At 43.4% G+C, this 22,681-nt stretch overlaps 1 protein-coding gene across 9 annotated transcripts in view; it reads left to right on the top strand.

The window, feature by feature from the left end:
* ALDH18A1 (aldehyde dehydrogenase 18 family member A1) overlaps window positions 1–22,681 on the top strand; it is an 84,948-nt gene that overhangs the window by 59,250 nt on the left and 3,017 nt on the right. For 3 of the 9 annotated variants that reach the window (XR_004346125.1, XR_004346127.1, XM_032607735.1), the window contains one exon: window positions 14,626–14,808. Coding sequence is in view for 7 of the 9 variants with exons in the window: in XM_032607735.1 (XP_032463626.1) it covers window positions 14,626–14,808 (183 nt within the window). In the remaining 2 variants the exon portion in view is untranslated. Of the gene's footprint in view, window positions 1–14,625; window positions 14,809–15,373; window positions 16,374–16,829; window positions 17,128–22,681 lie in introns of those variants that run through there. The other 6 variants (XM_032607742.1, XM_032607734.1, XM_032607731.1 and 3 more) reach the window with 4 other exon arrangements.

Raw genomic sequence — 22,681 nt, 5'->3', positions numbered from 1 at the left:
GCTGTAGAGACTTGAGTTCCTCGAAGGCAAAATAATCTGTTGAGGACTAACTGCCTTTCATAGTGTAGGGCAAGAGAGCAGGATTTAGAAACAGACCATTCTGGGTTCAGATCCCACACCTGCCATTAGCTGGTTGTTTGACCTTGGGCAAGTCGCTTTGCCTCTCCTATTTGTCTCACACGCTGGTAGCAGGCACTGTTGGTTAACTGCCTAACAGTTTCCTCCCTTCTTTGCTGAAAAAGGCCTCTTTTTTTTTTTTTCCCCAGAGTGTTTCACCTCTTTCCCTCTCAACTCAGGAGTGAATCATGCTTGGTCTAGGCCCATTGTAGTAATTCTACTCCCTGGGCAGTGGTTGGATTAAGCATGTGTGTATGATGACCCAGTTCTGGCCATTGAGGTGAGAGGGGTGATCAACCAGAAGATTCTTGGAAAGCTTTTCCTGTACTTAAAAAAGAGATACAAGGGGATTCCCCTGGTGGTCCAGTGGTTAAGAATCTGCTTTCCAATGCAGGGAACATGGGTTCGATCCCTGGTCAGGGAACTAAGATCCCAAGGGCCCCTGGCCCACTAAGCCTCCGCTCCGCGACAAAGAACCTGCACATCACAAAGATAAGATCCCGCGTGCCGTAACTAAGACCCAACACAGCCAAAAATAAATAATTAAATATAAAAAATAAATAAATAAAAATTAAAAAGAGATACAAAGAAGAGACCATCCCTCTGCTAAACATTGTCATGTTCAACTGGATGCCTGGAAATTCAGCAGCTATTTTAGTCATGAGAGGTGCTAGCCTGGAGACCCAAGCCAAATGAGCAAAAAGGTGGAAAAAACCTGGGTCCCTGATGACATTATCAAGCCTCTGATTTAACCAATCCTGAAGCCGCCCTTGCTAGGGACTTCTTGTTACATATAAAATAACTAATTTCCTTACATTTAAGCTATTGTGAGTTTGAGATTTCACTTATGTAGAGTCAAAATCTTCCTGAGGAATTCAGGGTTGTTACTGAGGATTAGATTAAGTCATATAATTTAGGTAAAGCACTTAACATAGTTCCTGGTATAAAAAGTGCTCAAAAGAATGATAGGTATTATTTTTTTTTACCATCATCATTATTGTTATTTTATTTCACCTTATTGTTTCAGCTGTGGTTATAGGCAGAGAAAAATAAGTCTGGTATTTAAAGATGTGATGACAGGGATGGGGGTGTCAGAGGAAAAGAGGTGAATCCAGGTACTTTGGCTCCTCATCCAGTGGTCCTTCTAACAATGGTTTTAGTTAAGAGTTTTTGTTTGTTGGTACGTGTGCATAAGGCAATAGAAACTGGCATAGGTTAGCTCAAACTAATATACAAAAAAATAGTTTTTTAAAGGCCAGTGAGTGTGTCACCTAAATGAAGAAAGAGATGAACAAAGAAGATTTAGACAAGGAAAGAATTAGGGCAATACCAGATACCTCTGCAGCCAGCATCCATGGATCATGCCATTGATGTGACTGTTTCAGAAATGTTCAGCCTCTGCATCTCTGAGATGCAGAGTTCTCAGATGAGAGAGTTTGAGCAAGGTGTCTGCCCTGTAATTAATCAACTATAGCCAAGATGCAGGGTCATATAGATGTTACTAATTGAGGAAGGTCACCCTTTGTTATCAGGACTCTTCTGAGAGAAGGGAGAACCATGGTGAGCCCAAGATGTGTCTCATGCTCCTGCATGTTCTTCCAAAACTGCAGGTTTCCACCAACTTTAAATGAAAAGCAGAAGCCCCAAGCCAAATTCTAAGCATGCTCAATTCAGTAATGCCAAAGACAGTCTGTTTTCCATGATGACTGGGAAAGGAAGAGGAAAAATTTGGGCAAAGGACTAGACTGGACTGTGAAGTCTACATCTCCTTACTTAGGAGATAAAAAAACTGACTTGGAATGTCTGAGCCAGAAGGACCAACGCTGCCCTGATATTTGCAAAAGGGCAAATATTTCCCCATGTACCATATGTCTAAATGTTTAAAAGCTATAAATCAAGCTATATCCACCGATGTCCCATGCTCCCAATCAGGTCTTTCTTTCCCCCCATAGCCCACTTCTCTGAGATGTGGAAGTTAAAGGAACCAGCTTCTCCCTAGGTTGTTCCAGCTGGATGCCAGAGTCGTATGTAACATGGTTGTGCTGGGACAGGGCAGGGTAGAAGCTGGTCCTGGGCCCAGGACTCCTGGGTGGTGACTGGATGTACCCAATCCCAGAATAGAGTTAAGGTGGGCAGGTCACCCTTTCCCCACACCTTACTTTTCAGTTTTGGCTGCCTCCTGATACTTTAGATACCATCACAGCCAAGGAGCAGGGAGTGGGAAAGGAGGAATGAGCAGGAAGGTGGTTACTGAGGAATGAGTTCTGTCTAGACACCCATTTGGGTTGATTTGAGGGGCCAACTGTACACTAGAGCGGGCACTCTTTCCCTGACTTCCCAGGGCAGAAGCTGTGATTCTGACCTCTCATCCCCCACCCCTACCACACTCACGGGCAGCCTCAGCCCTCGTTCTCTGGCCTGAGAGGACCAGATGGGCCTAAACACGTCCCCTCCCTTTATGACTCGATCACTCACTTACCTTTCAGAAAACTTTCCTATGAGAGACCAAAAGAAGAAAAAACACATTGTGTCTCAACATATATGATACGTGACGCCAAGGGCAGGCCCCCTCTTCCCCTGGTCTGAGGGCAGTGCTAAGAAGGACCTGAGACATTATCTAGGAAGTTGAGTCCACAGAAAGTAAGAGCCTATCAAACTCTATTGGAGTTGGCCCAAAAAGGATCAGGAGCAGATTGGGGGCTCCCACAGTCCCCTTGGCCAATGATGGGATAGTCAGTAAGAATTAGAACTTCATTGAACTCAAGCTCCTTAAATATGTTTAAACTCGTGAGTTCATACAGCACTTTAAAAATAAAAAAAAAAAAAACACACCTCATTTGTCATCTTTCGAAGGCTACTCCAGGAATCAGCCTATTATTTTGAAACTGGTAAATAAAGGTAAAGAAACAGTGTTTATTCTGCAATCCCTTTTCCAGCTGTATGTCAGGATAGCCAAATTGTTGGTGAGGGGAAGTTTTCATAGAAATATGCCAGCAAATAAATTAAGAAGACATGAAGCTAAGAAATAAGGTTAGCATATCAACATTTTTACAACTGTTAATGAAATAATAGATCTAGGCAATGATCATCAATGGCTGCTAATGTGAAAAAAAAGGGCATTGGACTTCCCTGGTGGCACAGTGGTTAAGAATCTGCCTGCCAATGCAGGGGACACGGGTTCGAGCCCTGGTCCGGGAAGATCCCACATGCCATGGAGCAACTAAGCCCGTGTGCCACAACTACTGAGACTGTGTGCCACAACTACTGAAGCCCTCACACCTAAAGCCTGTGCTCCACAACAAGAGAAGCCACCACAATGAAAAGCCTGCACACCACAACGAACAGTAGCCCCCAATCACCACAACTAGAGAAAGCCAGAGCGCGGCAACAAAGAGCCAATGCAGCCAAAAATAAATAAATCAATATTTTTTTAAAAGCCCTTTCAAAAAAAAAAAGGCATTATATGTCTCCTGATGGAAATACAAAAAACTACCTATGAAGAATTCTCAACAAACAACAACAAAAAAACCCTGAACCATCACAAGTAATCTTTTGATCTAACTACCAGTTTGTAGGAAATACAAGGTTCATGTTAAATGATATGATGGAGAGGCAACCAGCCGCATCCCCTGTGGAAAACCCTAGGACAAGAGACCTGGCCCCTGCAAAATGTAAATCACAAGCAGAATGTGTATGTGTGTGAGTGTGTGTGTGTTTGTATGGTGAGTCTAGATTAAACAAAACTTAATATACATATCACCCAATTGCGATATGTATTTTATTTTTTATAGAAGTATAGTTGATTTACAATGTTGTGTTAGTTTCAGGTATACAGCAAAGTGATTCAGTTATGTATATATACCTACTGTATAGCACAGAGAACTATACTCAGTATTTTGTAATATGTCCGTGGCCTATTTCTGTTTTGTATGTAAGTTCATTTGTATCTCTCTTTTTTTTTTTTTTTTTTTTGCTGCACTGTGCAGCTTGTGGAATCTTAGTTTCCCAAACAGGGATTGAACTCGGGCCACCGAAGTGAACGCACCAAGTCCTAACCACTGGACCACCAGGGAATTCCCGAGTATCATTTTTTTTTTTTTAGATTTTACATATAAGCGATATCATGTGATATTTGTCTTTCTCTGTCTGACTTACTTCACTTAGTATGATAATCTCCAGGTCCATCCATGTTGCTGCAAATGGCAATGTTTCATTCTTTTTATGGCTGAGTAATATTCCATTGCATATATATATATACCACATCTTCTTCATCCATTCATCTGTAGATGGACATTTAGGTTGCTTCCATGTCTTGGCTATTGTAAACAGTGCTGCTATGAAAATTAGGGTGCATGTATCTTTTTGAAATAGATTTTCTCTCAGTATATGCCCAGAAGTGGGATTGAAAGATCATATGGTAGCTCTGTTTTTAGTTTAAGGAACCTCTATACTGATCTCCATAGTGGCTGTACCAGTTTACATTCCCATCAACAATGTAGGAGGGTTCCTTTTTCTCCACACCCTCTCCAGCATCTATTATTTATAGACGTTTTAATGATGGCCATTCTGACCAGTGTGAAGTGATACCTCATTGTAGTTTCGATTTGCATTTCTCTAATAATTAGCGATGTTGAGCATCTTTTCATGTGCCTTTTGGCCATCTGTATGTCTTCTTTGGAGAAATGTCTATTTAGATCTTCTGCCCATTTTTTGATTGGGTTGTTTGTTTTTTCTGATATTGAGCTGTACGAGCTGTTTGTATATTTTAGAAATTAATCCCTCAGCAGTTGCATCGTTTGCAAATATTTTCTCCCATTCAGTAGGTTGTCTTTTCATTTTGTTTATGGTTTCCTTTGCTATGCAAAAGCTTTTAAGTTTAATTAGGTCCCATCATTTGTTTATTTTTGTTTTTACCTACATTTCTCTAGGAGATGGATCCAAAAATATATTGCTGTGACCAATAGCAATCTTTAGATCCTAATTTATACAAACTCTAAAAAACATTTTTAGGATATAATCATGGAAATTTGAACACTGAATTTACATTAGATGATATTTAAGGAATTATTGTTCATTTTTTAGGTGTAATGATGTTGTATTTACAAAGTACTTATCTTTCAGGGTGACATATTGGAATATTTATGGGTAGAATTATACAATGTCTGAGACTTGCTTCAAAATTTGTGAGCAGGTTTAGAAGTCAGTTGGGTGGGAGCATAGGAAAGCTAGATTGGCCATGAGGGATGATTCTTGGGTTCCCATGTTCCCATGGGTACATGGGAATTTATTTTATGTTCTCTTTGCACTGTGTATGTTTGGATCTTAATGAGCACTTAAGGAGGTACATGCCAGCACTGAGGATCTTGAGATGAAGCAGGCACCATCCCTCCTCTAGAGTGTCTTACAGCCCGGTTCCCAAACTCTTATCACTGAGCACCTCTTCTGTTATTCTTTATCCTGGCAAGCCCCATGTTTAAATGGTTCTGATCACTAAATAAAGGCATTTATTATGTATCTTTGTATGGTGTATACATATATATATGTATATGTATACACACACAACGGAATATTACTCAGCCATAAAAAAGAATGAAATAATGCCATTTGCAGCAGCATGGATGGACCTGGAGATTATCATACTAAGTGAAGTAAGGCAGACAGAGAAAGGCAAATACCATATGGTATCACTGATAGGTGGAATCTAAAATATGACACAAATGAACTTATCTACAAAACAGAAATAGACACCAGACACAGAAAACAAATTTATGGTTCCCAAAGAGGAAAACGGGAGATGGATAAATTGGGAGTTTGGGATTAACACATACACACTACTGTATATAAAATAAACAACAAGAACAACATTGTAAAACAACTATACTTCAATAAATAAATAAATAAAATACGGTATCGTTGGAGTGCTTTGAAATGTCCAAACATTTCTTCTTTTGTGGAGCCTAAAAGGGAGTCTTGGCTGGGAACCCCAAAGTTCTCCAGCTATAAAATTTTATGGAGGTGAAAATGAGGTAGACAAAGAGACTGCCAAGTCATTGGCTGGCAGAAGTGGGACTAGTGCCTAGTTCTCCTAAGTCCACTACTTTTTCCAGTGCATCGTCAGCTGAGCATCGGAGGTGTTTTGGGAATATGTACATTATCTAGTTTGCTGTATTAGAAACAGTCATATATGAGCCTGCACCTTTTTTTTTTTTTTTAAGGCTCAGCTATGCCAGTTTTTTCAATTTTCCCTCATAGATTTTATTTACTTGCCACCTTCTGGACTATTCCAAGGCTGTCTGACACGTTACCAGTTTGTTTCAAATTTCCCTCTATGACAGGTTTCTTAGGACTTATTTTCCTCACCCCTCTTCAGTTAAGAGTGGAACTAAGTGAATAAGTCAAGCACAGACAACTCTTGGTTATCTGGGGGCAGGTTGGCCAATTTTCTGTCAATCATGGTAAAAACAAAACAAAAACCCCCAGGGCCACCACATAATAGGCATAGAACGACAACAAATAGATGTCCCGCTGATTAACTTTGATGTTAGAATGTCCCTCCTTTCACCAGTCCCACAGTGTGTGCAGGTTAGTTTACTGAGAAATGTCTATATGTGGGAGTTTAGTATTTTATTTCGGATGCTTGTCACAAACACTTTCACTGAAACTTTCCAGTGTTAAAGGGCACCTCAGTGATGCTTCAATTGCAACCTTTTCTCCATCAAAGAAGATTTTCCTGTCAAAATGGCAGAACCACATCTCCTCCCAAGCCTCTATCTAGCTGACGGTGTAGAGCCAGTAACCAACCTCAGTTGCCAGTGTTCTCATATTCAAGATTGAAATCTTTAAAAGTGCTTTTGGATGGTACTGTGGTCAACTCTGGTCTCTGTTGGGAATTATTTGGTTTCCTTCCTGAATTTCTATCAAGGAGAAAAAGAGGCTTGATCTGCCCCCAGCAAGAACAAGAAGTGGCTTTCACAGCAGCTGATTGGAATGGAAAACCAGGATCAGATCCACCTCCAAAAAACTTTCACGTGAAAAGGGATGAAGTTTCAGTTATCTGCTCCAATTCAAGAAGTTCCAAAAGCTTCTTGAAAATTCAGAATTTCTTACTTAAATTAATGAAAGAAGAAACACGAACTATAAGTAGAGCCAACTTTTGTCATTGATACACTCAAGCGTCCAGGAGAGTCTTTGAACCCCAGTGTCACAGTTTAAGAGCTGAGTATAGGAGTAACTCTCAGAGCCATGAAAGTCCCTCAGGACAGGATGCTCCATCATCCCCCAGCCTGAGCGCTTGGCCTCAATTCTTTCTTCTGATGTTCCCAGGACACCTCACAAGTCAACCTACTTATCACCCTGCTTCCCTGATTTTCATGCTTTACCTCCAACCTAGAAACTCACAACTGCATATTATATAAGCTTAGCAAACTGGATATCAAAGAGAACTCCCCCCATTGGACAAAAGCTATTTGGTACAAGACCTAGAAAAAAATCATAATTAATGGCAAAATATTTGAAGGGTTTCCATTAAAGTCAGGAACAAAACAGGCAACTCACTGTAGTGTACTAACGCAGCGGACAAGGAAAGGAACGGGAAGCATACATATAGGTGAGAGGGAAAGAGAGCTTCCTGTTTCCCCTCAGTCCTCACTGCTGATGGCCTCCTTTCCAGCCTTGATTTTGCCACTCAGTCTGTGGCAAGGAGTGATGGAAAATGGCCTGTAGCTTAAGATGCCTATTAGCACTTAACCGATTTTACTGTTACTAGGTTGATCATTTCCTCTCGTCTATCTGGAGCCAAGGTAGGAGGCAGAATAGAAAAGGAAAATTAAAAAAAAAAAAAAAAAAGAACTTTACTAGAGTTTCCATGAGAGAAGACATGATGTAAGAAAGATAGGAGGAAAAACAAAAAGCAAGAATTGAGCAAGAAAGACAATAAAAGAGAAGCGGAGAATGGACACGTGGATGGACGCACAGGTAGCAAGGGGTAGGATGGAGAGGTAGAAGCCTGAAGTGGACAGCGAGCAGGAGCAAATGGCAAGAAATAGGAGCCGGGAAAGCATCTGGACACAGGGCTTGAAGCCTTATCTTGATTGAAGGAGCTTCGGGGTGTCGGAGATGGAGCTGGGTTAGCAGGAGGATTTGGCTGGGAAAGAAGTAGCGTGCAGGGGCTTCCCTGGTGGCGCAGTGGTTGAGAGTCCGCCTGCCGATGCAGGCGACACGGGTTCGTGCCCCGGTCCGGGAGGATCCCACATGCCGCGGAGCGGCTGGGCCCGTGAGCCATGGCCACTGAGCCTGCGCGTCCGGAGCCTGTGCTCCGCAACGGGAGAGGCTACAACAGTGAGAGGCCCGCGTACCACAAAAAAAAAAAAAATTAAATAAAAAAAAAAAAAAAGAAGTAGCGTGCAGAGGCGTGGAGAGCTGTTAGGTCCAAGGTAAGGTTTGGGGAAACTCCAAGTCCTGAGAGATGTGCCAGGCACTCTGCTAAGTGGTTTATATCCACTGTCTCATTTAATTTAACCCTTACACTAACTCTGTTAGGTAGGTGCTCTTATTTTTTCCCCTGTACAGATGAAGAAACTGGGGTTCAGAGAAGTTAAGTATTTTGCCCAAGATCAGTCATTTAACAATAAGTGGGCTGGGATTCAACCTGAGGCTGCTGATTCTGGAGCCCTGGCTGGGTAACGTTCAGTTTCGCTTCTCCAAATTCTTATCTGGCTTGACCCAGTTTACCACCCAAGATTGGGTGTATTCAGGGTGGTTTGGGAGGGGTGGCTATGCATTGTGTAGGTAGGGAAGAAGAATTTTCTAGGACTCGTGAAATTACAGATGCCAGTGCTCTAAAATCCACGTCAAAAGAGAAGCCTTTGGAGAAGCTGTGGTTGATTAGTCCGGAGGAGAGAAAGGTGGGACACTGGATTTTGAGGGACTGACTTGGAAGTGGTGATCATCTCCAGAGTCATTCCAGAGAGGAGACCCGTGGGTGTGACGGGGAGGTGATTACAGTTCAGTCTTAGGTCAGACTTTCAGTCAAGGCTTTCTGAAAGTGGGATGAGCTGCTTCCGGCTGCAGAAACTCCCCATTACTGAAGGTGTCCATCGTTCATTCACCCATTCATACAGATTTCTGTGGAGGATCCACAGTGTGCCATCTGTATTCTAGGGAGACAAATATGCTCACTACTCTCCTGGAGGTTGCATTTTATTGGGGAAAACAGGCGATAAACAAATATAGAGACAATTATATACACTACTTATAAATCATGACATGGGTTATGAAGGAAATAAACAAGGGTCTGAGATAGGCAATAAGGGAGGAAACTGAAGTGGATCTTGTGGGTGCTCCTCTGAGGGTTCTCTGGATCCCATCATGGTCACTGTGTGCCAGTCCCCCAGCATCTGTGCACTTTTGCTGTAAGAATTGACTCCTGTAACTTAGTTTCAAGGAGAGCCCTTGAGCCACTGGAGCTCTTTACCTGCATGTGCAGAGAGCAACCCCTAACTGCCCTTAGCCCAGGACTCAGCCAGTAGAGCAGGAGTGTGAAAGCCCAGAAACAACATTCGGGGTGCGCTGCAGCCTTCTAGGCTTCTTCCTTCGGTGTCTTCCGCTTGCCTGTGCAGCTTCCCCTACTCCCTTACCAGTTTCTCCTGGGGCACTTTTTAAAATAAAACACTTGCTTATGAATTCTTGTCTTGGGGTTTGCTTCTGGGGAACTCAGCCTAAGATGAGGAGAGAGTCATGATGTGACTGACATTTTAAAAGGTACACTGATTCTGGGGGAGAATAGACTGAGATTGCAAGTGTGGAAGTAAGGGGACCAGTTAGGATCCTAGCAGTCTTGGTGAGGGATGAAGGCTTGCTCTAGGAGGATGCCAGGGGTGATACCAGGGAGAGGAGAGATTTTAGATCTCAACAAGAATCAACAAGGTTTGCTTGGAAATGACTGAAGGAAAGGGAGGAATCCAGAATGTCTCCTAGATTAGACGAGGGGATATAGGGATATTACGGATAGAAATCCCCTCATTGAGTGGGAAGTAAAACTAGGTGAATTCAAAGCCATGTATCCATTGGAAAATCCATTTGCAGTGGCTGGATTTAGCAACCAAACAAAAGATGGGAGCTAGAGATGGCTACACATGAGAATAAACGTAAAAGCACAGGGAGTGTACATAGACTGGCAGGTAGCTTGCAAAAATCAGTAAGGTAACTCAAACTTCTTTTGAGTTACCTAATGTAGGGTGTTTCCATTTCGTGCTCCTATAGTTCCCTACCCACTCGGATCCAGGCCATACCTGGCATTGTGACATGTGCTGGGCCTTTCTCTAGGAGGAAAGTGTGTGTGTGAGAATCAGGCAGACTTTCTTGGTTTGGCTAATCCATGCTCTTGCTGTCTGATCACCTTGCCTTTTTAAAGAAAAGATGCTAAGCTGCTGCTGTCATTGCTGTTGTTGTTATTATTATTATTGCTAAGCACTTAGTAAGTGCCAGGCATTTTGCTTATCCCTTTGCATATATAATCTCATTTACCCCTCACAACAACTCTTTCAGGTGGTGCTTTTGTATTCCACAGCTTAGCTACTTGCCCAAAGTCAAATAGCTTGAGAGTGGCAAAATTGGGATTTGAACCAGAAGTCCCATTCCAGACCCCAAGTACTCAAACAGTATGATTAAACTGACTGAAAAAAAGAAAATACTCTCAGGGGAGCCTGAGCACTTCCTCCGCCTACACAAAACTCTAGTCATCCCAGGGCATTGGGGCTGATTCTCACTGTCCCACGCGCCACAGCCTCTCAGCATCCACGCCCACTGCCCTCTGTTCCTGTCCAATGCCAGCGTCCCAGTTCTTCATGGCACTCAGATAGCTCTGCTCTACAAAACAGGCCTCCCTGATTTCTTCCTTGGGTTTCTAGTGAACGATACAAGCTCTTGAAAAAGTCTGTCTCTCTGGGGTTCGGGAGTTTCCTTAGAGTCCATCCCAGAGTACCTTGCTTAGAGGCACTTAGATCCATTCAACTCATGTTTCCCAGCAACCGCTTTGTGCTAGACTCTGTGTCTGGCAATGAGAGAAGGAAAAAAAGTTAACAATCTGTATCTTTGGCTGTAAGGAAATCACAATCACTGTCAAGCATGTTGTCTAAGCAACACATACCTAGAAGGCTGAATACTCCCAATTGTCTGGAGATTTCAAGGGCCTTTTCTAGTTTAAAGCGGGGGAGGGGGGCTCCCTAAAGCCAGAAAAGATTCCTGCCCCACGTGAAAACAGCTTAAATGTCCAATAGTAAAGGGTAAGCTCACTGATATACTATTCCACAACACAAAACATTCTTAAAGGACTTAGAAAGAATTCTGAATCACATGGGTTTCATAATATATTTTTGTGAAGTGAAAAAAAAAAGTAATATAACATTTTGCAAATAGTGATGCCATTTACATGAAAAAAAGATACATGGTGTGCATGGTTAATAGTGATTATCTCAAAATAGTGAAATTCCTGGTGGATTTTGTTTTCTTCTTATGATTGGCTTGAAAGTTTTGATTTTAAAATAATTTAATTAGGGCTTCCCTGGTGGCACAGTGGTTGGAAGTCCGCCTGCCGATGCAGGGGACATGGGTTCGTGCCCCAGTCCGGGAGGATCCCACATGCCACGGAGCGTCTGGGCCCGTGAGCCATGGCCGATGAGCCTGCGCATCCGGAGCCTATGCTCCGCGACGGGAGAGGCCACGGCAGTGAGAGGCCCGCGTACCGCAAAAATAAAATAAAATAAAAATTTATTTAGAAGCCTATCTGCAAAGACTACATACTGTATCATCCCAACTATATGACATTCTGGAAAAGGCAAAACTATGGAGACAGTTAAAAGATCAATAGTTGGGACTTCCCTGGTGGTGAAGTGGTTAAGAATCCGCCTGCCAGTGCAGGGGACAGGGGTTCAAGCCCTGGTCTGGGAAGATCCCACGTGCCACGGAGCAACTAAGCCTGCGCGCCACAACTACTGAGCCCGCACGCCTAGAGCCTGTGCTCTGCAACAAGAGAAGCCACCGCAATAAGAAGCCCACACACCACAATGAAGAGTAACCCCGCTCACCGCAACTAGAGAAAGCCTGCAACACAGACAAAAACAAACAAATAATAAAAGTAAAAAATCAGTGGCTGCCAGGGGTTTGGGTGGAGGGAGGGAATAGGGAGGGAAAAATAGGTAGAACAGGAGGGACTTTTAGGGCAGTGAAACTACTCTGTATGATATTGTAATGATGGATACATGTCATATATTTGTCAAAACCTATAGATTATACAACACAAAGAATGAACCCTTTTGTAAACTATGAACTTTAGTTAATAAGAATATATCAATATTGGCTCAGTTGTAACAAATGTACCATACTAAGGCAAGATGTTGATAGTAGGGGAAACTGTGTATGCTGGGGGGCAGTGAGAAGGTATATGGCAGCTCCCTGTACTTTCTGCTCAATTTTTCTGTAAACCTAAAACTGCTCTAAAAAATAGTCTATTAATTAAAAAAACAATCTATTCTATATTTCAAATGTGCAGAAAAATACAGAGAATATAGCGAACACATTTATTCACCACGCAGATTTAATAAACCTTAAGATTTTGCCATATTTGTTTTAGATTATTGTTTAAAGAAATAACAAATTACAGAAACAAAGCCTCTTTGTATCACTCCCATTTAATTTCAACCTCTTTCCTCCCTCACCAGAGAAAATTCCTTCCACCCATTTTTCTATACTTTGTTTTTCTTTTTGTGGTACGAGGGCCTCTCACTGTTGCGGCCTCTCCCGTTGCGCAGCACAGGCTCCGGACGCGCGGGCCCAGCAGCCATGGCTCACGGGCCCAGCCGCTCCGCGACATGTGGGATCCTCCCGGACCGGGGCACGAACCCGTGTCCCCTGCATCGGCAGGCGGACTCTCAACCACTGCGCCACCAGGGAAGCCCTTTCTATACTTTTTACATGTCTGTCAACATTAACAATATATAATATTGGTTTTTATATTTTACTTCTCAAAAATGGAATTGTATATTTGACTCTGCAATATATCTTTTTATTAATCTTATCTTAAAAAATATTTGTGTTGAAAAAAAAATATATTTGTGGGCTTCCCTGGTGGCGCAGTGGTTGGGAGTCCGCCTGCCGATGCAGGGGACGCGGGTTCGTGCCCCGGTCCGGGAGGATCCCACATGCCGCGGAGCGGCTGGGCCCGTGAGCCACACCTACTGAGCCTGCGCGTCTGGAGCCTGTGCTCCGCAGCAAGAAAGGCCGCGATAGTGAGAGGCCTGCGCACCGTGATGAAGAGTGGCCCCCCGCTTGCCACGACTAAAAGAAAACCCTCGCACAGAAACGAAGACCCAACCCAGCAAAAATAAATTAATTAATAAACTCCTACCCCCAACATCTAAAAAAAAAAAAAAAAAAAAAAATATATATTTGTGTTGATACATGAAGCTCTAGTTCATTCATTTTAACTGCTGTAGAGTATTCCATCTTTTGAATATACCACAATAATGAAAAGTTTTAAAATAATGTTTTGGAGCATATGTAAATGATATAGGGAAGCACTCAAGATACTGAGTGAGAAGAAAAACAAGATATAAAACTTTACTTACAGCATGACAGGGCTTCCCTGGTGGCGCAGTGGTTAAGAATCCGCCGGCCAATGCAGCGGACATGCGTTCGAGCCCTGATCTGGTAAGATCCCATGTGCCAGCAGAGCAACTAAGCCCATGCACCACAACCACTGAGCTTGCACTCTAGAGCCCATGAGCCACAACTACTGAGCCCGTGTGCCACAACTACTGAAGCCTGCGCACCTACAGCCCGTGCTCCGCAGCAAGAGAAGCCACCGCAGTGAGAAGCCTGCGCGCCACAACCAGTAGCCTGCGCTCCCTGCAACTAGAGAAAGTCCACATGCAGCAACAAAGACCCAACGCAGCCAAAAATAAATAAATAAATAAATCTGTTAGAAAAAAAACTTTACTTACAGTATGGCACAAAACACATACATACAAAATAAAATGCTGCAATGGCAAATATAAAAACGTTAACAATGTTACTTTTGGATTGTGGGATTATAGATAGTTTTTCATATTTCGTAAACCTTATACAGTGAATAAGCATTGATTTTATAATCTTTTAAAAAGTAAGACTAAAAGCATGCAGTTCTACTAAAAAGTAAGACTAAAAGCATGAGTTTGAGCTATGTATCCCACAAAATTACCCCCTCCCTCCCCACCTGTGTTGGTAGAGCCCCTGGACACTCTGTAAACTGCCCTGCCCCGTGTCACCCCGTCCTCTCACGGGTGGGCAGCAACTGGCCCTGTGGCTCCTGTCCCAGTAGCCACATCTTCCTGATCACCAACAATGAGCTGGTTTCTGATGCCTGATACCCGCAACGCAATTATGGGATTGGCTATAATTATGCTTGCAGCGATATTATAGGATTGGATATAAATATACTTGCTACATGTTAAGAGAGTTTATTTCTGTTCACAGTTTACCATCTGCCCGCTGTACACCCCTTCCTAGCTGGGAGGGGGAAGAGCACTATCAAAGCCAGAGGTGAAACAGGAGTCAGATTGGAGGCTTTGAATCATCAACTTCTGAAAAATCATCTCAACATGTGTGATGGAGCCAGAGTGTCAGGAATCACAGGAATGAGGCAGCAGGTTTTACCAGGTCTGTGTTGTTCTTTTGCTGCTCTGAGTGTGGAATGGAGCTCATTCAGGCTTGCTCAGAAATTCCTAAGTCACAGCACACCTGAGGTACACACATTCCCCACCTTCTGCCTTGACCTCCCTCTCCAGCTCAAGTCCTACATCTCCACCTGTCTGATGAGTGGTTCCATCTTCCTGTCCTACTGTATCACCAAACTAAATTCAGAATGGTTTCTTCTTAGATGCTCAAATTTCGTCTTTATCCTGACTCCTCTATTTCTCTTAATGACAGCACCATGATCCTAGTCATCTGGGGGGGGGGTGTCATCTTTGGTAACCTTTCACTTGGGACCTTGTATCTAAGCAGAAGGCAAGTCGTGCCACGTCTTCCTTTATGAATTCAGTTCCCAGATCTAGCACAGTTCCTGGCTCTCAGTGGTTAATAATTTTTGAATGAATGAACGAGAAAATGAACGAAATGTTTCTTCTTTTCCATTGCCCATGGTCACCTCCCAGCCTTTATTACCTCACACCAGGACGACTGAAGTAACCTCTCAACTGGTTGTTCTGCCTTCTGTCTTTCTCAGCTTCAGTCCGTCCTGCTGTTGCCACCAGACGGGTTGTGCTTACATGCCACCTCCATCACACCACCCCCCTGTTTAAAAGTTTTTGGTGACTCCTCACTGGCTACCAGATAAAATTCAAGATCATGACCTTAGCTTCCAAGGCCACTACACTCTAGCCTCAATTAATATCTCTAGCCTTTTGCTTAAAACTAATCACATTCCTGGGCTTCCTGGTGGCACAGTGGTTGAGAATCCGCCTGCCAATGCAGGGGACACGGGTTTGAGCCCTGGTCCAGGAAGATCCCACATGCCGCGGAGCAACTAAGCCCATGGGCCACAACTACTGAACCTGCGTGCCACAACTACTGAAGCCCGCACGCCTAGAGCCCGTGCTCCGCAACAAGAGAAGCCACCGCAATGAGAAGCCTGCGCACTGCAACGAAGAGCAGCCCCCGCTCGCCGCAACTAGAGAAAAGCCCGCACGCAGCAACGAAGACCCAACGCAGCCAAAAATAATTAATTAAAAAAAAAACCAAAAACTACTTACATTCCTAAACCCTCTGTACTCTTCTCATGCATCTTGGACCCCAATTCCTGCAGGACACACCCCCTTAAGGGATTAGATTTTATGTTAACCTGTCCCTTCCCCACTTGCCTGAGCCAAACCATTCCAGTCAGGCCCCCAAGGGCCAAATGGGCTACCAAACAGACAGAGCGTGAGACCCTCCCAGGCAATATCATGACACTGTGGAAAAGGCCTGATTGGAATAAAAAGTAGGTTACAAAACAGCACGTATTACATGGAATTTTTTTTAAACAACTTTATTGGAATATAATTGCTTTACAATGGTGTGTTAGTTTCTGCTTTAAAACAAAGTGAATCAGCTATACATATACATATATCCCCATATCTCCCCCCTCTTATGTCTCCCTCCCACCCTCCCTATCCAACCCGTCTAGGTGGACACAAGTACCGAGTTGATCTCCTTGCGCTATGTGGCTGCTTCCCACTAACTATCTATTTTACATTTGGTAGTATATATAAGGCCATGCCACTCTTTCACTTCGTCCCAGCTTACCTTTCCCCCTCCCTGTGTTCTCAAGTCCATTCTCTACGTCTGCATCATTATTCCTGTCCTGCCCCTAGGTTCTTCAGAACCTTTTTTTTTTTTTTAGAGTCCATATATATGTGTTAGCATATGGCATTTGTTTTTCTCTTTCTGACTTACTTCACTCTGTATGACATCCACCTCACTACAAATAACTGAATTTCGTTCCTTTTTATGGCTGAGTAATATTCCACTGTATATATGTGCCACATCTTCTTTATCCATTCATCTGTTGATGGACACTTAGGTTGCTTACATGGACTTATTTTTAAAATAATTCTGCATGGTGGGAGAAATTTTGCAAGATAAAAATAAAATTTATTAGAGATGATTTAAAAGTTTTTCTTGGGACTTCCCTGGTGGCTCAGTGGTTAAGAATCGCCTGCCAATGCAGAGGACACGGGTTTGAGCCTGGTCCGGGAAGATCCCACATGCCGCGGAGCAACTAAGCCCATGTGCCACAGCTACCGAGCCCACGTGCCACAACTACTGAAGCCCGCGCACCTAGAGCCCGTGCTCCGCAACAAGAGAAGCCACTGCAGTGAGAAGCCTGCGCAGAGCACCGAAGAATAGCCCCCGCTAGCTGCAACTAGAGAAAGCCCGCGTAGCAATGAAGACCCAATGCAGCCAAAAATAAATTAAATAAAATTTTAAAATATATATATCAAAAAAAGAAACGTGTGTGGCCAAAGTATTTTTAAAAAAAGTTTTTCTTTTTGCTTATCAATGGTTTCCAATTTTTTCACAATGATCATATCTTCCTAATAGACTGTTTAAGGAAAAATAAACTTAGTGGCACAAGAAATTATAGAATTAAAAAAAAATCACTCTATATTTTGTGTTTTATAAATGTGAATTACTAAGACAATCCTTTTGTGATTTGCTCTCGGAAAGTTCATAATGCTGTTCCTTGCTAATTACATCACCTGTTAAAGAGGGTGGTTTAGAAACATAGAAGTTAGCGTTTTCTTACAAAACTGAAAGTCGCACTTCTCATACATGTTGGCTGCCCAGGCCCCTCATTCACAGCTGCCAAATCTTGACATTTACCAACCCCTGGGCACAGGAAACCCTGGGTTAGGGAGTTCTCCTGGCCTGGCCCACAGAGGCTTAGACAAGAATTGCCACAGAAGCATCAAAACAATAGAATGTGATGTCGTGGGCATCCCAGGGGGGAAATAATGCTAGTCTGAAATGCATTTTTGCATCATTGATTCTCCCTGCTGATTGAGCCCTGTTTATCTCATTTGGCAGATCAGCCTCAAAGTGCATGAACTATTTGTGCCTCATTAGTTTCCAATAGATTGATTTTGCTAGGGTTGCGAATTGGCCGTCTTGCATTGCAGCCCGCAGGAGCCGGCTCTGGCTCAGCCTCAGGGCACAGGCACATGGAACAGCAGCAGCCCCTGCAGTGCGGCCACCAGAAAGAGTCTGAAGTGCTGTTCTACAGCCACAAGGACAGCAGTGCCTTAAGTCTTTCCTGGAACCAGGTAGGATAAAATAGGGACATATAAGAAAGCAAACAAGGGCCATCTCTGCTCTCTTTTCTTTCTCTTTCAACGTACATACTCTATTTAGCACCTCCTTCCTCTTGCCCCCAAATCCCCCCACTCCCAACCTTAAGCCCCTCTTCAAAAGTAAGAAAAATAAAGATAACATTAAAGAAAAATTAACATAAATAAAATTGACGACCAGTTTATAAAACAGTGAGTGCTGAACTACTTATAATATAATGATTGGAGAGAAAAGCAGAATACAAAACTAAACATACAGTATGACATTGCTTTATAAAAAGTAGACATAGAAAAAAAGATTAAAAGGGAAAAAGCAAACCAAACAGAGATAGAGGTAACTTTGGACATTGAGGGATATGGAGGCTTTTCTTTTTTTTTTTTTCCTTTAAACTTTTCTGCATTTTCAAAATTGTCTAAAATGATTAGTAGTACATATACATATCCTCAGAAAATTTTTATTAAAATATATAAGGTAATAATACATAAAATAATAAAGCGGCCCATGCTTTTCATTCAGCAAGGTATATTGGTTCTGCCAGTTAAAAGAACAGAAAACTGACTCAAGCTAGTTTGGCAGTTCCTCAAAAAATTAAACATAAAGTTACCATATGACCCAGCAATTCCACTTCTAGGTATACATCCAAGGGAATTGAAAACATATGTTCATACAAAAACTTGTACATGAATGTTCATAACAGAATTGTTCATAATAACCAAAAAGTGGAAACAAACCAAATGTCTATCAACTGACGATAGGATAAACAAATTGTAGTATATGTATACAGTGGAATGTTATTTAGTCATAAAAAGGAACAAAGTATTGATACACGCTACAACAAGGATGAACCTTTTCCACATTACGCTAAGTGAAAGAAGCCAGACACAAAAGGCCACATACTGTATGATTCCATTTATATGAGATGTCCAGAACAGGCAAATCTATAGAGTCAGAAAGTATATTAGTGATTGCCAGGGGCTGGGGGGAGAGGGGAAACAAGGGGTGACTGCTAATAGGTATAAGGTTTCCTTTTGCGGTGATGAAAATGTTCTGGAATTAGTTTGTGGTGATGGTGGCACAACCTCATGAATATACTAAAAACCACTGGACTGTATACTTTTAAAGGGTAACTGTTCTGATATGTGAATTATATCTCAATTAAAAAAAAAAGAGTGTGTCTGTCACACTGTCTTGTAATCACCCATGTCTTTATCAGTCTCTCCCACTCCATTGTGAGCACCTCGAGGATGCGGGCCTATCCTTGTTCTCTGGTTCTCCAGCCCTAAGTAGAGGACCTGGAACAGAGGGGGCACATGACATTGTTAACTGAACGACTTGAGAGTTCTCTTCCCACAAGCCCAGGGCTACCTGGCTGGCTCTGCTCCCAACCCTCAAGAATGGTCTGGGTCAGGAATTCCCTAGTGGTCCAGTGGTTGGGACTTGGCACTTTCACTGCCCGGGCCCAGGGCCCGGGTTGAATCCCTGGTCGGGGAGCTAAAATTCTGCAAGCTGTGAGTTGCAGAAAAAGCCTGAGTGTTAGAAGCCCTAGTTCAGGTATAGTATCTTCTGGAACCTAAGAGTGGAGCAGCCTTCAGTTTAAATACCAACTGGTGGAATCACATTGTTTAACCCCATTGAACCTTGTCCAGGGGTCACACTGAGTCAAACAGAGGGGCTGCCACTGACCCCTCGGGGTCCTTACTTTCCTCCTGTTGGAGTGCTCACCATGAGTAACCTTCCTTCTTTGGAAGTGGCAGCCTGGGCTGCAACAGATTCTGAGAACCAGGGTCTAGCATGCTTTCTGGTTCTGTTCTAATTCTAATCAGGGTCAAATGAAGAAGCCCTTGGTTCTTTTGGCCCAAGGGAGGAGATAGGTATCTCTGTCCACTTCTCCCTTGTATAAAGTCCAGTTGCCCTTTACTCCTTGGGCCGTAGGACATGATTCTTTCAGATTATCTCCTTCTTACGAGTCAGATAAACAGGTAGGCCATGCAAGCACAACTTAGATTGCCCATTTAAAAAGGGCTTCAAACATCCCTGGAAATGTGTGATTTTCCAAGACCTCCTCTCACAGAGAGAGCCGTGCATGCCTGGAAGAAGCGCCTGGTTCAGCCAGATGGGGCAGCAGGCAGGAGGATCCCTAAGAGGCATGGCCCAGTGACTAGAGATGGTCACTAAAATAGCATTCATAAAAGTGGGTCGAGGTAACCGAAGGTTTAGAAGACAGGTTTAAGAGACAGGGCAAGCAAGTTTGGAGACAGGACAGACTTGCTGAGGTAATGGAGAAGGGCCGATACCGGATAGGCACGCCCGCCATCTTCCCTTCTGCCCTTTCCACGGTGCTCTGCATCTCCTCTTGATGAACGCTGACAAAGTGTTGCTAGCCTTCCCAGGACACCCATGTGACTCCATTTGGCCTGTGTAATGAGTTCCCCCAGTGAACTCTTCCAATCACCTCTGACAAGCTTCCAACAGCTTCCAGAATGTCAGTTATTACCTTAACACCATTGTTGTTGATTTTTTAACCGTGTTAAGGTTACATTAGTTTGGTGAGGCTTGTTGCCCCATTTCTGCAATTGCTGTATTTTTTCCCTCAGGCCGTCTTCCTCTCCTTTGCCGTCTCTCTCATGTTCTCTGGTTCTCCCCCTCTTTCCCTGTGCCACCTTTTTTCCCCTCTTCCTGGCTTCCTCCTTTTCTCTCTCCAGCCTCAATCATAATGCATCTCTCAGAGTAGTCAGCTCTATTCACCAACCATAAAAATGGTTTTCTCAAGTCAATGCTTCATTAACTGAATTACTTTAGAGTAGTAAGTCTTTCTCAAGTAAACGCAGCATATTCTAATTAATGAATCCCCTGCCCAGTCAGAAAAAAATGGATCTCCCAGCAGCAGCTGCCTTCAAACTGCCCCCTCCTCTTTTCTTTTCTTTTTTTATAAATTTATTTATTATTTATTTAGTTTTGGCTGTGTTGGGTCTTCGTTGCTGCGCGGGCTTTCTCTAGTTGCAGCAAGTGAGGGCTACTCTTTCGTTGAGGTGTGCAGCCTTCTCACTGCAGTGGCTTCTCTTATTGCGGAGCATGGGCTCTAGGTACGAGGGCTTCAGTAGTTGTGGCTCATGGGCTCTAGGACGCAGGCTCAGTAGTTGTGGCTCACAGGCTTAGTTGCTCCACAGCATGTGGGATCTTCCTGGACCAGGGCTCGAACCCATGTCTTCTGCATTGGCAGGAGGATTCTTAACCACTGCGCCACCAGGGAAGCCCTGTCCCCTCCTCTTGTCCCCCACCCAAACCCTTGACCTAGGGCAGGCCCTTCCATTAATACAGTGGAAGCGGACAGAAGTGCATTCTGTCCTTCTGGTTACTCCCAAAGGTCCACCCAGCTCAACACTTTAAACGTCTTATTTTGATTATCTAATAGCATGAAACATTCTCAAAGCCAAACCTTACACCCTTGGTCGAATACAGTACAAATGTATAGAGTTGGGATTTTATTATGTACACATGCTTTCATCCAAGCAACAACATGAGGCATATTGGAGCAAGCGTTTCTTAGATTGATGAACAGAGGCCTGAAGGCTAGGCCATTGGTGGGACCCATTCATTTTCATCTCGGCCCTGCTTCCGAAGCACAGCAATGTCCTTGCCTGCTCTCATTCTCTACCTGGCCCCCTCCTGACCAACCTCCACCCATCTCTCCAAAATCCCCCAAAGCAGCATCTGCTCCCCCTGACCTCCAAAGAATGCGCAATTCTTGGATCTGGCATCCCACGATATTCAAATCAGTTTTGTGCCCTCAGGCATGAGTGTAGAGATTTGCTTCTCAGTAATTCATTGGCAAGAAGCAAGAGAATCCATTCTTTAAGGAAGTTTTGCTCTTTCCACTACTTGCTTCATTTTCTTCAAGATGCTACAAAAGAAATTAGGTGCAAATGGCCACCAGGGTTTTTAGTGATTTAACACCAAAAGGGGTTCATAATTCCCTTTCTCTCATTTGATTTTCTTCTTCCCTCCTGGCGTTCTCCAGCTGATATGTCTGAAAATGACTACAGTCAATCTTTTGGGTAACTGGGGAAACAAGTTACCCAAACCAACACATTTTAAGAAAGCATCTTTCACAACTTGGCCTCCTAGTAATATTAATAATAATATCCTCTTGGGATTTCCCTGGTGGCACAGTGGTTAAGAGTCCACCTCCCAATGCAGGGGACACAGGTTCGAGCCCTGGTCTGGGAAGATCCCACATGCCACAGAGCACCTAAGCCCGTGCGCCACAACTACTGAGCCCGCGCTCTAGAGCCCGCGAGCCACAACTACTGAGCCTGTGCGCCACAACTACTGAAGCCTGAACACCTAAGAGCCCGTGCTCTGCAACAAGAGAAGCCACCGTAATGAGAAGCCTGCTCACCACAGCGAAGAATAACCTCCGCTTGCCGCAACTAGAGAAAGCCTGCGTGCAGCAACGAAGACCCAACGCAGCCAAAAAAAATTTTTTTAATAAAAATAAATGCTTATATGAAAAAGAAAATAATACCCTCTTAGCGAGTGCTTATGTGTCAGGCAGCGTGTAAGCACTTTACATGCGTGCTGTCATCTACAGCTCACAAGTAAACCTTAGGAGGGTTGTGTCTCCCTCCTGTTACAGATGAGGGACCTGAGAACTTGCACAAGAGTTCCACGTTAGGCATTGAAGCCAGGATTCTGCCCACAGGCT

The sequence above is a fragment of the Phocoena sinus genome, chromosome 16 (assembly GCF_008692025.1).
Source record: "Phocoena sinus isolate mPhoSin1 chromosome 16, mPhoSin1.pri, whole genome shotgun sequence".
Taxonomy (NCBI): domain Eukaryota; kingdom Metazoa; phylum Chordata; class Mammalia; order Artiodactyla; family Phocoenidae; genus Phocoena; species Phocoena sinus.
The sequence above is the reverse complement of the archived record's forward strand: the minus strand, read 5'-3'. Positions and strand labels throughout refer to the sequence as shown.